At 45.5% G+C, this 17,553-nt stretch overlaps 1 protein-coding gene across 4 annotated transcripts in view; it reads right to left on the reverse strand.

Moving 5' to 3' along the window:
- Positions 1-17,553, reverse strand: part of LOC140208220 (uncharacterized) — a 26,691-nt gene continuing 9,138 nt past the window's right edge. For 3 of the 4 annotated variants that reach the window (XM_072276728.1, XM_072276726.1, XM_072276727.1), the window contains one exon: positions 13,498-15,898. In XM_072276728.1, the coding sequence (XP_072132829.1) occupies positions 14,439-15,575 (1,137 nt within the window). In that variant the 5' untranslated portion in view covers positions 15,576-15,898 and the 3' untranslated portion in view covers positions 13,498-14,438. Of the gene's footprint in view, positions 7,168-13,497; positions 15,899-17,553 lie in introns of those variants that run through there. The other variant, XM_072276729.1, reaches the window with a different exon arrangement.

A 17,553-nucleotide genomic window follows, 5' to 3' on the forward strand; every position in this document is an offset into this window, starting at 1 on the left:
TCCTTTTGAAGGGGTGATACAGCTCTTTCACACTCAAACTAAATAGGTTAATATTTTGAACCATTTTAAATACCAATCAATGTGTAATTAAAAAATCTAGCCATAAGTTATTAAAACTAGAAAACAAACCGTAAAGTAAGGTATTCAAACAAACAATCATACATTCAACCCAACAGAGCTCCCAGGGAGAAATAGGCCCTACCCCCCTCCCCCACCCAAAGCGAGAAAGCTGACCAACAGACAGTCAGCGAGCTAAGAACTAAGTACCGGCCCCAAAAAATCCTGTTGACAGAGAAAAAACCTCCAGTCCTGCAAGGTCATTATGCCCCTACCAAGACACAACATAAAAAGCAAAATAACTCAGTATTCGAAAATATGAAAGGATGACTTTAAACAAATTCAAAGAAAGCTGTATTAAAATAAAGCCTTAAAAAGGGATAAAATAAAGTAGTATCAAAAAAATACATAACAAAAGACAATATATGAACAGCCAAAACGTAACCTTATTTCAAATTCATATTAACAGAAGAAAAAACTTGATCAAATAAGAAATATAACAGTTTTAGACTTCATCCTTCAGAAACTCTTTCGCATCTTCAACTGAGTTTATTCTTTTTCACAATCCGTTCTTCAAAACGATACTCAGACGTGCGGGGAACTGAAGGGATGGTTTATATCCTTTATTATAAAATCCCAACATAACTTCTTTATATTTCATACGATCAGCCAAAACTTCAGGTGAATAGTCTTCCACAAATCTAACCTTGTAATTTTGGAAATTGATCATTCCTTGTCTCCGGGTATGGCGAATTAAAAGGTCCTTAATACGAAATTCATGAAAGGCTAGTCCGACCAATCTGGGTTTCGCTGCCAAGGACAATGGCTTCAAAGTCAGAGAGCAAGAAGCTCGATCGAGCTTCGGCTCCGAAGTGAATAAAGCAGGGAAAAGCTGCTTCAGAAAGTTTGCAAAAAACTTCGTAGGGTCAGCGCCTTCAATTGATTCTTCAAGACCCAGGATTCACAAGTTATTTCTCCTGTTTTTGCTTTCGAGACTGATGATCCTTTTCAGCATTTTATCACTAGATAAAGATAACTCCTTGCAGAGTTTAATTGTATCTTCAACGTCCTCTTCAAGTGTTATTAGCTTCATAGTATTCTCCTGAATTTGGTTCTCATGCTCAAATAAAGTTTGTTGAATTGTATCCAATTTGCCGTTAAGCAGTTGAAACTCCTCAGAGAATTCCTACTTTTGCCGTTTAAGGAAGTCACTGATTGAATCCAAAGTGACTGGGGATTCATCTTCTGTTTCTCTTTCTTTTGCAAATGCTTTGGTTCTTTTCCCAGCCATAGTAAAGCAGTATTGAAGTATTATAATAAGATTTCAAAAAAAAAATGACTGGTAGAGACAATTAAGTAAACAGGGTAGGAGCAATCGAAAAGCAACCAACAGGGCTCTGACTGCTTCTTATACCTAACATATGCTTCCTTCTTCCGCTTGACGAGTTGCCTCGCGTGTTTCAACAGCCACGGTTCCCTTTTCCTACCATTTTTTCCTTACCTCAGTGGGCCAAACCTATCCTGAACCCTGCACAAGTGGTCCCTAAACTTCCTCCACATTACTCTTGTGCTTTCACCTTTCAACACCTGTTTCCACTTTACTCTCACTAGTTCCTGCCTCATCCCTTCATAGTTAGCCCTTCCCCAGTTAAGCACTTTCCCATTTTGTCTGTTTTTATCCTTTTCCATAGCTATGCTGAAGCTAAGGGAGTTGTGGCCACTCTCACCAAAATGCTCCCCCACCAAGAGGTCTGCCACCTGACCAGGTTCATTACCCAGAACTAGATCCAGTATGGCCTCTCCTCTCATCGGCCAGTCACATACTGTGTCAGGAATCCTTCTTGAACACATCTGACAAATTCAGCCCCATCTATCCCCCTTGCAGTCAAGAGGTGCCAGTCAATATGAGGGAAGTTGAAATCACCCATAACTACAACCCTGTATTTCCTGCACCATTCAAAAATCTGCCTGCTTATCTGCTCTTCGGTGTCCCGAGGGCTATTTGGGGGCCTATAGACTACTCCCGGCACAGTGATTGATCCCTTCCTATTTGTGACTTCCACCCACACCGACTCAGTGGACACTCCCTCTGCAGCGTCCTCCCTTTCTATTGCCATGATACTATCCCTGATCAGTAATGCTACTCCCCCCCTTTCTACCTCCCATCCTATTCCTTTTAAAACACCTAAACCCCGGTACCTGCATCAGTCAATCCTGCCCTTCCTCCAGCCAAGTTTCAGTAATGGCCACAACGTCATAGTTCCACGTACTGATCCATTCTCTAAGTTCATCCCCTTTATTCCTAATACTCCTAGCATTGAAATAGACACACTTCAACCCCTCAAACTGGCTACATTTATGTTTTGTCCCCTGCCTGTCCTTCCTCAGCAACTCAGAACACACAGCATCGTGCCCTTGTTCTTCTACCCTAATCACTGCACTCACATTCTGATTCCCACCCCCCTGACAAACTAGTTTAAACCCTCCCCAACAGCTCCAACAAACCTGCCCACCAGGATATTGGTCCCTTTCCAGTTCAGGTGCAGCCCGTCCTTGTTGTACAGGTCAGACCTTCCCCAGAGGAGATCCCAATGATCCAGAAATCTGAACCCCTGCCCCCTGCACCAACTCTTCAGCCACATATTCAACTGCCATGACTTCCTGTTCCTACCCTCTCTGTCTCGCGGCACAAGCAGCAATCCTGAAATTAGCACCCTTGAGGTCCTGCTTTTTCACTTTTTTCCCCTAACTCCCTTTATTCCTTCTTCAGGACCTCATCCGTACTCCCATCTATGTCATTGGTCCCCACGTGGACCAGGACATCTGGCTGCTCACCCTCTCTTCTGAGAATACCGAGAACTCCATCCGAGATATCGCGGACCCTGGCACCAGGGAGGGAACAGACTGGGATTCTATATCTTTCCCACAGAACCTCTTAACTGTCCCCTTAACTATCGAATCCCCTATAACTACTGCTCTCCTCTTTTCACTCCTTCCTTTCTGAGCTGAGGGTCCAGTCTCGGTGCCAGAGACGTGACCACTACAATTTGTTCCTGGTAGGTGTAGGTCGTCCCCACCAACAGTGTCCAAAACAGTATACTTATTGTTGATGGGAACGGCCACAGGGGTGCTCTGCTCTTTCTGTCTATTCCCCTTCCCTCTCCTGACAGTCACCCATTTACCTGTCTCCTGACTTTTAGGGGTGACTGTCTCCCTGAAACTCTGATCTATTACTGCCTCTGCCCCCCGAATGAACCGATTTCACAGGAGCTGCAGCTGGATGCACCTCTTGCAGGTGTAGATATCGGAGACAATTGTGCTGTCTCTGACTTCCCACATCCTACAATCGGAGCACTGGACTGCCCTATCTACTGCCTCCATTACTAACTCCTAAGTTAATTAATTAAATAAACTTTCCCAGCCTTACCTTACTGGGAGCAAGCTCATCCTCTGCCTCTGCTCGCTGAAATCTCTCGAGCCAAAGCCTCAAAGCTCCACTCCTTCACTGGCCGCTCTCCACTCCAGTCCACGTTAAACTCCAGTCCCAATAAAGGTGAATATGCAGAAGAACCTCCTCCCATGCTCAGTGACCAGTGTGCAGAACTGGGTCTGGTGAGCAACAGCAATAATTGCAGAGTTCAGCACCGACAGTCACTCTCGAAATTGCATTCAGCAACGGTGATGGACAAATAACCAGCATGCAGCTCGTTGAAACTTTCTCCCCAGTGCAGAAATCGTGCTTGACTAATCTTCTAGAATTTTTTGAGGATGTAAGTATGAAAATGGATGAGGGAGAGCCAGTGGATGTAGTGCACCTCGACTTTCAGAAAGCCTTTGATAAAGTCCCACATAGGAGATTAGTGGACAAAATTAAGGCACATGGTATTGGGGGCAGAGTACTGACATGGATTGAAAATTGGCTGGCTGACAAAAAACAAAGAGTAGTGATTAACGGGTCCCTTTCGGAATGGCAGGCAGTGACCAGTGAGGTACCACAGGGTTCAGAGCTGGGACCGCAGCTGTTTACAATGTATATTAATGATTCAGATGAAAGGATTAAAAGTAACATTAGCAAATTTGCCGATGACACAAAGCTGGGTGGCAGTGTGAAATGTGAGGAGGATGTTATGAGAATGCAGGGTGACTTTGACAGGCTGGGTGAGTGGGCGGATGCATGGCAGATGCAGTTTAATGTGGATAAATGTGAGGTTATCCACGCTGGTGGTAAGAACAGGAAGGCAGATTATTATCTAAATGGAATCAATTTAGGAAAAGGGGAAGTACAACGAGATCCAAGTGTTCTTGTACATCAGTCACTGAAAGCAAGCATGCAAGTACAGCAGGCAGTGAAGAAAGCTAATGGCATGCTGGCCTTCATAACAAGGGGAATTGAGTATAGGAGCAAAGAGGTCCTTCTGCAGTTGTACAGGGCCCTGGTGAGACCACACCTGGAGTACTGTGTGCAGTTTTGGTCTCCAAATTTGAGGAAGGACATTCTTGCTATTGAGGGAGTGCAGCATAGGTTCACAAGGTTAATTCCCAAGATGGTGGGACTGTCATGTGTTGAAAGATTGGAGCGACTGAGCTTGTATACACTGGAAGTTAGAAGGCTGAGAGGGGATCTTGTTGAAACATATATGATTATTAAGGGATTGGACACGCAGGAGGCAGGAAGCATGTTCCCGCTGATGGGTGAGTCCAGAACCAGAGGCCACAGTTTAATAATAAGGGGTAAGCCATTTAGAATGGAGTTGAGGAAACATTTTTTCGCCCAGAGAGTGGTGGATGTATGGAATGCTCTGCACCAGAAGGCTGTGGAGGCCAAGTCTCTGGATGCTTTCAAGAAAGAGATGGATAGAGCTCTTAAAGATAGCAGAATCAAAGGTTATGGGGGTAAGGCAGGAACGGGGTACTGATTGTGGATGATCAGCCATGATCACAGTGAATGGCAGTGCTGGTTCGAAGGGCCAAATGGCCTACTCCTGCACCTATTGTCTATTGTGAACCCAGTAGTGTGTCACAACTGTAACATGCTGTGAGGTTTCAGTGTTAATGTAATGGCCTCTCTGTAATGTTTCACTGCTGAGGTTACTGTTTCTCTGTAGCAGCAATGTTTACGTTACGACTAGAGACAACAGAGTTTTGAAGTGCAGGGCTATCCAATGAGAGAAATGTTGTTCTTTCTTGTGAGTCTGGAAGAGAGATTTTTGCAGGTCTTTTGCTGGGGAGCGATGAGAAGACATGAATGGAGAGAGTGGGCCCTTTTCCTTTATTTTTTCTTTACTAGCCCTATAGTCAAAGTAAGAACTACAAAGCCCAATCGTTTAATCGCATATTATGTACCGTTTGTTATTTTGGGGTACTGATTTGTAATGGGGGTCACATCCTGCAGCATCCACCCAAACGAGATTTCTTAAGTTTGGCCGGGCTGGGGGCTATCACCCCCTATATTAAGCTGCTAGCTGAAGCGAGAGTTACATATGGTTAGATGACTGAGCGAATTGCTTCACACATTCACAGCAGGTGAACGGCCTCTCCCCAGTGTGAACTCAATGATGGACATTTGGTGGCGATGGCTGAGAGAATCTCTTCCCAAAGTCTGAGCAGCAGATCGGCCTCTACCCAGTGTGAACTCGCTGGTGTCTCTGAAGATGAGACAACCGAGTGAATCCCTTCTCACAGTCTGAGCAGGTGAACAGCCTCTCTCCAGTGTGAACTTGCTGGTGACTCAGTAGTTGAGATGACGTAGTAAATCCCTTTCCACAATCTGAACAGGTGAATGGCCTCTCTCCAGTGTGAACTCCCTGATGCACCTTCAGTTGAGATAACTGAGTGAATCCCTTCCCACAGTCTGAGCAGGTGAACGGCCTCTCTCCAGTGTGAACTCGCTGGTGTACCTTCAGTTCAGATGACTGAATGAATCCCTTCCCACAGTTTGAGCAGATGAACGGCCTCTCCCCAGTGTGAACTGACTGATGTACCTTCAATTGGGATGAGCAAGTGAATCCCTTCCCACAGTCCGAGCAGGTGAACGGCCTCTCCCCGGTGTGAACTCGCTGATGTACCTTCAGGTGGGATGAGCAAGTGAATCCCTTCCCACAGTTTGAGCAGGTGAACGGCCTCTCCCCAGTGTGAACTGACTGATGTGTCAGTAGGTTCGATGACCGAGTGAATCCCTTCCCACACACTGAGCAAGTGAACGGCCTCTCTCCAGTGTGAACTTGCTGGTGTACCAACAGTTCAGATGACTGAGTGAATCCCTTCCCGCAGTCTGAGCACGTGAACGCCCTCTCGCCACTGTGAACTGACCGGTGTATCCGTAGTTTATATGATTCAGTGAATCCCTTCCCACAGTCTGAGCAGGTGATCGTCCACTCCCCAGTGTGAACTCGCTGATGTACCTTCAGGTGGGATGAGCAAGTGAATCCCTTCCCACACACTGAGCAGGTGAACGGCCTCTCCCCAGTGTGAATACGTTGGTGTCTCTGTAGAACAGAGGACAAAGTAAATCCCTTCCCACAGTCTGAGCAGGTGAACGGCCTCTCCCCAGTGTGAACTCGCTGATGCACCTTCAGTTGGGATGAGCAAGTGAATCCCTTCCCGCAGTCTGAGCACGTGAACGCCCTCTCGCCACTGTGAACTGACCGGTGTATCCGTAGTTTATATGATTCAGTGAATCCCTTCCCACAGTCTGAGCAGGTGAATGGCCGCTCCCCAGTGTGAACTCGCTGGAGAGCCATTAGGTCAGATGACCGAGTGAATCCTTCCCCACAAATTCAGCAGATGACCAAGTTTCTGCCCAGGGTGAACTGACTGGTCTGTCCACAGGTGGGATGACCAACTGAATGCCTTCTCACGCACAGAACAAATGAATGGCCTTGTCCGGTGTGAACTTGCTGATATATCTTCAGTTGAAATGACCGACTGAATCCATTCCCACTGTTTGAGCAGATGAATGGGCTCCCCCCCATGTGTAAAATGATGGGCATGCCAGCCGGTCAGATGATCGAGTGAATCCCTTGCTCCTCTTTTTAAGTATCTAGACAGAGACAGCAAAACTGGCGTGTTGTGTTCGAGATTCCCGTAGACAAATTCCTTGTCATTTTTAACCTGTAAAAATATTTATGAAATCCATCAATGGGTGTAGGACAATATTTCAGATGAAATCCCTTGAGTTGTCAAGGTGTGATCTGGCATCACACTATTACAGTGAGGTTCAACCCAAATTGGAGAGAGAAATCATCTTCTAACTGGGCACAATGCTAGTATCTGGAATGACCAACATATTCTTTGATACTGTTCCTGTCTCTATAATTTCTGCCATCTCCAATCTGTGACCTGGCTCAGTTTGACACTCTCCATTGGTATTATTCCCTGTTCCCAATGAGCTGCATGGGTTCCTGGCCCCACAATAGCTGATACACTCTCACACAAATAGCCGGCGGTGCATTCCACGCACCCACCACTCTGTGTAAAAAAACTTACCCCTGATATCCCCTTGGGATCTATTTGCAAGCATCTTAAAACTAAGCCCCCTCTTGTTAGCCATTTCAGCCCTGGGAAAGAATCCTCTGGCTACCCACATGATCAATGCCCCTCATCATTTTATACACCTAAAAAAGGCTTGAAACATAACTAAGGAAATTATACATTGCTTTGAGAATTTGTTGGAAGTATAGAAAATTATGAGGGTACAGATAGGGTAAATGCAAGCATGTTTTTCCACTCAGGTTGGGTGGGATGACAACCAGATGTCATGGGTAAGTGGGGAAGGTGAAAATTTAACAGGAACATTTGGAAAAGCTCTTTCCTGAAATGGTTGTGAGAGTGTGGAATGAGGTGTCAGCACAAGTGAAGAATATGAGCTCAATTTCACAATTAACTGAAGTCTGATAGCCGACTGGATGGTAGGGGTATGGAGGGCGATGGTCCTGGTGCAGGTAGTTGCATCAGACAGCTTAGATGTTTTTTCAGTATTGACTAGATGGGCCAAATAGCCTGTTTCTGTACTGAACATTCCCATGTTTCTATGACAGAGAAGCTGGCCAAACTTGGTTGGAAGGGAAAAGGTAGGAGTGACAATGGAGCAGCAATGGCTGGAGTTTCTGGGAACCGAGTGATAGATACATCCCAAACAAGTGGAAGCATTGGAAAGGCAGGAGGACACAACTGTGGATGAAATGAGAAGCCAAAGCCAACATAAAAGCCAAAGAGAGGGCAAACAGAAGAGCAAAAACTATTGGGAAGCTTTCAGAAACCAACAGAAGACAACAAAAAAAAAGTCAGATGAGCTCGGGGGTGGAATTACGATATTGTAGTCATTAATGAGTCTTGGTAGCACCCAACAGTCTGAGGCATTTGGAGGAACAAAATATCTGGGGCCTCAATATCTCTTGAAAACTGAGGTTCCCTGCACCAGTTACCTTTCAACTTTTATTTTGGCAGGCACATACAAACTAGACACCCTCAAAATTTCACGTCTGAAGGCCTCCCACTTACCAAGTACTCCTTTGTCAGAAAACGCCTGTCCCAAACCACACTTGCCAGATCCTGTCTGATACCATCAAGATTGACCTTTCTCCAATTTAGAATCTCAACCCGCGGTTCAGACCTTTCTTTTTCCATATTTACTTTGAATCTCATGGCATTATGATCACTAATTTCTGTCACCAGCCCTGGATCATTTCCTAACAGCTTATTGCACACTTCTATGTTGGGAATTCTACGAACTGATTAAGGACATATTTGACAAATTCTACCCCATCTAGTCCTTTTACAGTATGGGAGTCCTAATCAATATATGGAAAGTTAAAATCATTCACTGAATCAACCTTTGTTTCTTGGCATGGTCTGCAATCTCTCTACAAATTTGTTCCTCTAAATCCCTCAGACTGTTGGGTGCAACCAAGTCCCAATAATGGCTACTATATCATAATTCCCTGTCCTGAGCTCATCTGACTATCCTACGATGCTTCTTGCATTGTGATATACACAGCTCAGCACATTCATTGCACCATGCTCAACCATTTGATTGTTGACTCTATCTGAGGTCTAAACAACATCTGACTGGTGTCAAGAAAACAACCTCTCGCTCATTGTTACAAAGACAAAGAGCTGATTGTGGATGACAGGAGGAATGGAGACAGGCTAACCCCTATTGACATCAATGGATCTGGGGTTGAGAGGGTGAACAGCTTTAAGTTTCTTGGCATAAACATCACCGAGGATCTCACATGGTCTGTACATACCAGCTGTGTCATGAAAAAAGCACAACAGCACCTCTTTCACCTCAGATGGTTGAAGAAGTTTGGGATGGGGTGCCAAATCCTAAGAACTTTCTACAGGGACACAACTGAGAGCATCCTGACGACTGCATCACTGCCTGGTATGGGAACTGTACTTCCCTTAATCGCAGGAACCTGCAGAGAGTGGTGCGGACAGCCCAGCACATCTGTAGATGTGAACTTCCCACTGTTCAGGACATTTACAGAGACAGGTGTGTAAAAAGGGCCCAAAGGATATTAGGGATGCAATTCACCACAACCCCAAACTGTTCCTGCTGCTACCATCCAGGAAATGGTACCACAGCAAAAAGACCAACAGGGTATCATCTTCCACCAGGCCATCAGACTGATTAATTCATGCTGATACAATTGCATAACTATGTTATATTGACTGTCCTATGTACAAACTATTTATTATAATTTACTATAAATTACACATTGCACATTTAGATGGAGACGTAACGTAAAGATTTCTACTCCTGATGTATATGAAGGATGTATGTCATTAAGTCAATTCAATTCAATTCAGCCTCTCCTCTATCTATTCTGTCATTCTGGCTCCCATTCCCCCTACAACTTATTTTAACCACATCACCCCACTCCCCCAACTCTAGAACTAGCAAGCCTTATCACTAGGATATTGGTCCCCTCTTGTTCTGTTCCTCTTACTAACGAATCCCCTATCACCCGTTTGACTTTCCTCTGCCAGGTAATTCCCCCAAAATGTTTCTAAAGTGGTTCCACCTGTTGTTGTGCGGGATGGACAAAAGAGTACTCTGCGATGGCTATTTAACCTCATTCCCCTTCCTGACTCTCACCCAGTTTGCTGTGTCCTGCACCTTGGGTGTAACTCACCTCTCTTCATGTCATATCTATCACCCCCTCCGACTCCCAGCTGATCCAAAATTCATCCATTTCAAGTTCCCACTCTGTAAAGTGCAGGGTTACAAGCTGCAGCTGGATGCACATCTTGTATGTGAGGGCATCAGGGACACTGGAGGTCTCCCCACCTTCCCACCAATGTCCCCTCTAATTTGTCATGACCAGTGTGCACATAAATCTTGTACTGTACATTTTTTTACCCAGTGACAACATGTGCACTGTGAATTTTATATAGAGAGGTATTTATTTTAACAGCTGGCATATCACTGTCAGTAAGAACTTTGATCTCCTCTGGGTTTGATCGAGTTCATCTGCACTCTCACACAACCTATGTAGCAGGCCTGAAACGGTTAATGAAGGATTTTTTCACCAGAACTTTTGCACATTGTCCATACCTGATTTGCTTGCTAAATGACACTTTAAAAAGTCAGAATTCCAAATATCACACCACTTCCTCCCACTTGCAAATTCTCCAGTAACTTTTGCATCACCACAATACACACAGGTAACACCAGTTTCTGTATTGTACATAAATATTTCCCCTGAACCCTCCCCCAGGTGACTGACGGTGGTGAACTCAGTGATGGCAATGCCAATGAATATGAAGGGAAGGGCAGTAGTCTGTCTCATTGGAGTCTGGCACATTTGTGATGTGAAAGCTACTTGTTGCCCAGGACAAAGGTGTTTGATATCATTATGTACCCAGAGAGAATGGGACAAAACATGTTCTCATGGGTAGAAAAGTCCAGAACAAGAGGAGGTAGAACAAGCAACAGACACAAAATGCTGGAGGAACTCAGCAGGCCAGGCAGCATCTATGGAAAAGAGTACTAATGCTGAGTTCCTCCAGCAATTTGTGTGTGTTGCTCGGATTTCCAGCATCTGCAGATTTTCTCTTGTTTGTGACTGGAGGCAGAACAAAGGTGATTTTCACAACAGCTGATGTAAAAGATTTTGTTCCCTTTCTCCGAGTTCCCGATCCTTGCATTTAGACAGCTGGAGCTCAGCTCTGTCTGAGAGACCCATCGGTTCCCATTCCCTCATCAGCCGGAAGCTCCCCGGGGCCCGGATATTGGATATTCTCCATAACTTCTGCCACCTCCAACCGGATCCCACCACTAAGCACATCTTCCCCACACCCGCCCCCCCCGCTTTCCGCAAGGATCGCTCCCTAAGCGACTCCTTTGTCCAGTCGTCCTCCCCCATCCCTCCCTACTGATCTCCCTCCTGGCACTTATCCGTGTAAGCAGAACAAGTGCTACACATGCCCTTACACTTCCTCCCTCACCACCATTCATGGCCCCAAACAGTCCTTCCAGGTGAGGCGACATTTCACCTGTGAGTCGGCTGGGGTGATATACTGCGTCCGGTGCTCCCAATGTGGCCTTCTATATATTGGCGAGACCCGACGCAGACTGGGAGACTGCTTTGCTGAACACCTACGCTCTGTCCGCCAGAGAAAGCAGGATCTCCCAGTGGCCACACATTTTAATTCCACATCCCATTCCCATTCTGACATGTCTATCCACGGCCTCCTCTACTGTAAAGATGAAGCCACACTCAAGTTGGAGGAACAACACCTTATATTCCGTCTGGGTAGCCTCCAACCTGATGGCATGAACATCGACTTCCGCTAATGCCCCACCTCCTCCTCGTACCCCATCCGTTATTTATTTATATACACACATTCTTTCTCTCTCTATCCTTTTTCTCCCTCTGTCCCTCTGACTATATACCCCTTGCCCATCCTCTGGTTCACACCCCCCCCTTGTCTTTCTCCCCGGACCTCCTGTCCCATGATCCTCTCATATCCCCTTTGCCAATCACCTGTCCAGCTCTTGGCTCCATCCCTCCCCCTCCTGTCTTCTCCTATCATTTTGGATCTCCCCCTCCCCCTCCAACTTTCAAATCTCTTAATAGCTCTTCTTTCAGTTAGTCCTGACGAAGGGTCTCGGCCTGAAACGTCGACAGTACCTCTTCCTAGAGATGCTGCCCGGCCTGCTGCATTCACCAGCAACTTTGATGTGTGTTGCTTGAATCCCTTCTTAACTTGGTTAGACCTCTCAGTCCTTAACTGAGCCGCAACAGAATCTTCAGAACCCTGTGGGTTTATAGGTGCTTCAACATACTGATCACAGGCATGTGGGACTGCCTCCTTTTCTTTTTTCTTCTTCAGGACAGAACAATTAGCCATCATATGACCAGCTTTCTTACAATAGTAACAAGAGAGACCAGAATATTTCTCCTTCAACTGCTTCCCTTCATCCTTACTCTTGTCACTAGTCCCAGCTTTAATTTCTGGTTATCCCTGCTACTCTTTTGGAAACTCTCCTGAGTCAGGGTAAACATAACCTTGTGGGTTAAAGCAAACTCATCTGCTAATCTAGCAGACTCCTGCAAAGTGGCAGTGTCCTTTTCATCTAATTACACCTCTATGTCACCAGGGACGAACATTTTGAGTTCTTCAATTAAAACCAACTTTTTCCAGCTGTTAAAATTATCATTTACATTTTTATATATGCACCAGCGGTCAAAACACACAAACTTCTCTTAAGCAAATTCCATATAGGTCTGGTTCACAGGTTTCCTCAAATTTCTAAACTTTTGCCTGTATGCTTCTGGGACCAACTCGTAAGCTTTGAGTACAGCCTGTTTCACTATGTCATAATCAGCTGCTTCAACAACTGTGAAAGCAGAATAGGCTTGCTGAGCCTTTCCCTTAATTACACTTTGTAAGATAATGAGCTAATCCTCTTTTTACCATTTTAAACTCTGAGCAACCTTCTCAAAATGCTGAAAGTATTTATCAACCTCTGCCTCGTCAAATGGGGGTACCAATTTATCTTCACGACTGGCCTCAAACTTATCACCAGAGTCTAACGCGAGACCCTTTTGCTGCAATCTCTCTATCTTTTCCAGCTCGAACAGCCACTGTCTTTCTGCTTCCTCCCTGTTTTTCTGCCTCTTCTCTGTTTTTCCACCTCTTCTCTCCGTTTTCCTGCCTCTCTAGCCTCAACCTGCCTCTGCCTTTCCACAGCCTCCATCTTTATTTTGTCTAACTTGTACTGGAGCTCAAGCTCACTAGGTTTACTTTCAGGAAACACCTCCAACTCCTCCACGTTAAACACACCCTTAGATACGTAATGCTCAGTTATGATCTTCTGCATCTGTGCCCTTCTCATTGTCAATTTCACCTTAGCAAGTTTTAACCTTTTTGCAATACTCAACAACTCAATCCTTCTGATGTCCTTTAGTGCCTCGGAGGTTGGCGCTTCCAGACATCTATCAACATCCATTGCTGCTGAATTTCCACACACAAATAAATCAAAAGGGATTTCCCCAATGAAATCGATAATTAATCAATATGCCTCCAAATCTGTTCCTATCCCGGATGCAGGCCCCAATTTTGTTATGAACCGTAACGCTTTAGAAATGAGTCAGCAGCAATAGACTACACCTAGAGTCTGTTTTTGATGTTAAATCCATTATCTTTATTAGTACCTACTAACAATATAGTAACTTAAGCAAGATAAACAAAAGTTAACAGTGTTATGTGTATTCATGTGGGTAAATATAACTCCCAAACTATTGAGCTCAGGGGAAACAAGGCTTGGAGTCTTGAGATGGTAAAGTATGAAAGTTCAGTACAACCACAGAATAGTTGAGGAGAGAGAGATATTTGTAATCCAGAGCAAATGTCGAGAGAAGGCAATAACGTTGAATTCCACAGTTTCCACCGTGGTAAAACGAGAGAACAGTCGCTGTAGGTTTTATCCGTCGTTGTTCCAAGTCCACATACAAATTATCACCGAAAGTGACTTGTCACAAGGGGTATCGTCTTCAAGTGAATTACCACACCACACTCAGGCAAGGGTTAACACATAAGTGGTCTTCACAGGATACCCCAAATCCGATCCACTCCTATAGATCAAACGAGGTGACAACCACACATTCGATATACACTGAATTGATAATTAACCCACACTTGTGGGCATAGGAAAGTTCTAAACAGTGACCCTTGGCCACTAATTCCCTTGTTTCAATCCTTCCATTTTTCCTCCTTCATCTCCGTCTGACTCTGAGTGTCTGTGTCCTTGATTAAAACTAAACAAGCTGTGAGCGATGTAAACAAGATGCAAGTCAGACTGATTCACCTTCTTAATCTCTCTCTTTCTCTCTCAGAATGACAGTCCACAGCAAACAAACCCTAGGGATTCATAACAATGGCCACTCCCCATTGTGAACTGACTGGTGTGCTAGTAGCTTGGATGACTGAGTGAATCTCTTCCCACAGACTGAGCAGGTGAACGGCTTCTCCCCAGTGTGAACTCGCTGATGACTCTGTAGGTTGGATGACTGAGTGAATCCTTTCCCACATTCTGAGCAGGTGAACGGCTTCTCCCCAGTGTGAACTCGCTGGTGTCTCTGTAGGGTGGATGATCGAGCGAATCTCTTCCCACATTCTGAGCAGGTGAATGGCTTCTCCCCAGTGTGAACTCGCTGATGACTCTGTAGGTCGGAAGACCAAGTGAATCTCTTCTCACAGACTGAGCAGGTGAACGGCTTCTCCCCAGTGTGAACTCGCTGATGACTCTGTAGGTGAGATGACTCAGTGAATCTCTTCCCACATTCCGAGCAGGTGAACGGCTTCTCTCCAGTGTGGACTCGCTGGTGTCTCTGTAGGATGGAAGAGTGAGTGAATCTCTTCTCACAGACTGAGCAGGTGAATGGCCACTCCCCAGTGTGAACTGACTGGTGTGCCAGTAGTTGGGATGACTGAGTGAATCTCTTCCCACAGACTGAGCAGGTGAACGGCTTCTCCCCTGTGTGAACTTGCTGATGACTCTGTAGGTGGGATGACCGAGTGAATCCCTTCCCGCAGTCTGAGCAGGTGAACGGCTTCTCCCCAGTGTGAACTCGCTGATGACTCTGCAGGGTGGATGACAGTGTGAATCTCTTCCCACAGACTGAGCAGGTGAACGGCTTCTCCCCAGTGTGAACTCGCTGATGACTCTGCAGGTTGGATGACTGAGTGAATCCCTTCCCGCAGACTGAGCAGGTAAATGGCTTCTCTCCAGTGTGAACTCGCTGATGTACCAGTAGGTTGGATGACTCAGTGAATCTCTTCCCACAGTCTGAGCAAGCGAACGGCCTCTCCCCAGTGTGAACTCGATGGTGCCTCTGTAGGTCAGATGACTGAGTGAATCTCTTCCCACACTCTGAGCAGGTGAATGGCTTCTTCCCAGTGTGAACTCGCTGGTGTGTCAGTAGGTGAGATGACAAAGTGAATCCTTTCCCACAGACTGAACAGGTGAACGGCCGCTCCCTGGTGTGAACTTGCTGGTGTGCCATTTGTTCAGATGACCGAGTAAATCCTTCCCCACAAATTCAGCAGATGACCGGCCTCTGCCCGGTGTGAACTGACTGGTGTGTCCACAGGTGGGAAGACCGACAGAATCCTTTCTCACACACTGAATAGATGAGTGACCTTGCCCAGTGTGAACTTGCTGATGTACCTTCAATTGAGATGACCGAGTGAATCCCTCCCCACAGTCTGAGCAGGAAGGATGGTCGAATGAATCCCTTGCTCCACTTCTTAAATATCTAGACAGAGACAGCAAAACTGGCGTGTTGTGTTTGCGATTCCTTGAGACAAATTCCTTCTTATTTTTAACCTGTGAAAAGATCATCAAAATCCATCAGTGGGTGTAGGACATTTCAGATGAGATTACTTGAGTTGCCAAGATTTGATCTGGTATCACACTGTTACAGTGAGGTTCAACCCAAGTTCGACAGAGAAATCATCTTCTGACTGGTCACAGTGCTGGTATCTGGAATGACCATCAATTCCCTGATGCTCTTCCTGTCTCTATCAGAATGGGGCATTTCTGCCATCTCCAATCTGTGACTTGGCTCAGTCTGACTCTCTCCATTGTTATTATTCCCTGTTCCTGCTGAGCAGCATGGGTGCCTGGCCCCACAGTAACTGAAACAGTCTCACGCAAATTGTGTTTCTTGACGAGATGAAGGGTTGGTCCGCACAGCTGTTTAAAGGATGCACTTGTGCTGGCTGCTCATTCCACACCTGGATGACCGTCTGTGTGAAGAAGTTTCCCCTCATGTTCCCCTTAACGTTTCACCTTTCACCCTTAACCCATGGCCTCTGGTTGTAGTCCCACCCAATCCCAGTGGAGAAAGTCAGCTTGCTTTTACCCTGTCTACGCCCCTCTATCACAAACAAATCGCCCCTCAGTATTCCACATTCCAAGGAATAAATTCCTGACCTGTTCAATCTTTCCTTATAACCCAAGTCCTCCAGACCTGGCAACATCCTTGTGAATTTTCTCAGAACTCTTTCAACCTCTTTTACATCTTTCCTGTAAGTAGGTGACCAAAACTGCACACAATACTTCAAATTAGGCCTCACCAATGTCTTATACAAGTCAACATAACATCCATCTATTGTTGTCAGTACTTTGGTTCACAAAGGCCAATGGACTGAAATCCTGCTTTCCGTCTCTATCTTACTGTGACACCACTTTCTGTGAACTAAGGACTTGTACTCCCAGGTCCCTTTCTTCTACAACAGTCCTCCGTGCCCGACCAGTCACTGTGAAAAACCTGCCCTGGTAGGTCATACCAAAGTGCAACAACTCGCACTTGTCTGCATTAAATTCAATTTTCCGCTTCTCAAACCATTTTCCCAGCTGGTCCAGATCGCACTGCAAGTCATGATAGTCTTCCTCACTGCCACTACACCAGCAATCAAGGTGTCATTCACAAATTTGCTGATCCAGTTAACCACACTATCATCCAGATTACTGATATAAATGACAAACAACAACAGATCCAGCACTGATCCCTATGACACACCACTAGTCACAGGCCTCCAGTCAGAGAGGCAACCATGTGCTACCACACTCTGGCTTCTCCCAAAGTCAGTGTCTCATCCAATTTACTATCTCATCTTGAATGCTGAGTGACTGAACCTTCTTGACCAACCTCCCATATGAGACTTTGTCAAGTGCCTTGCTAAAGTCCATGTAGACAACATCCACTGCTTTGCCTTTATCCACTTTCCTGATAACTTCCTCGAGAGACTATAAGATTGGTTAGACATGACCTACCGTGCACAAAGCCATGCTGTCTATCCTTTATCAGTCCACACCTAACCAAATACTTACAGTATATATCCGGTTCCTGCACAAATGTTCCAATAACTTACCCAAAAACTATTGGGAAACTTTCAGAAACCAACAGCAGACAACTAAAAAAGAGTCAAATGAGCTCAGGGTGTGGAATCATGATATTGTAGTCATTAATGGGTCTT

This window comes from Mobula birostris, chromosome 13 (assembly GCF_030028105.1).
Source record: "Mobula birostris isolate sMobBir1 chromosome 13, sMobBir1.hap1, whole genome shotgun sequence".
Lineage (NCBI taxonomy): Eukaryota > Metazoa > Chordata > Chondrichthyes > Myliobatiformes > Myliobatidae > Mobula > Mobula birostris.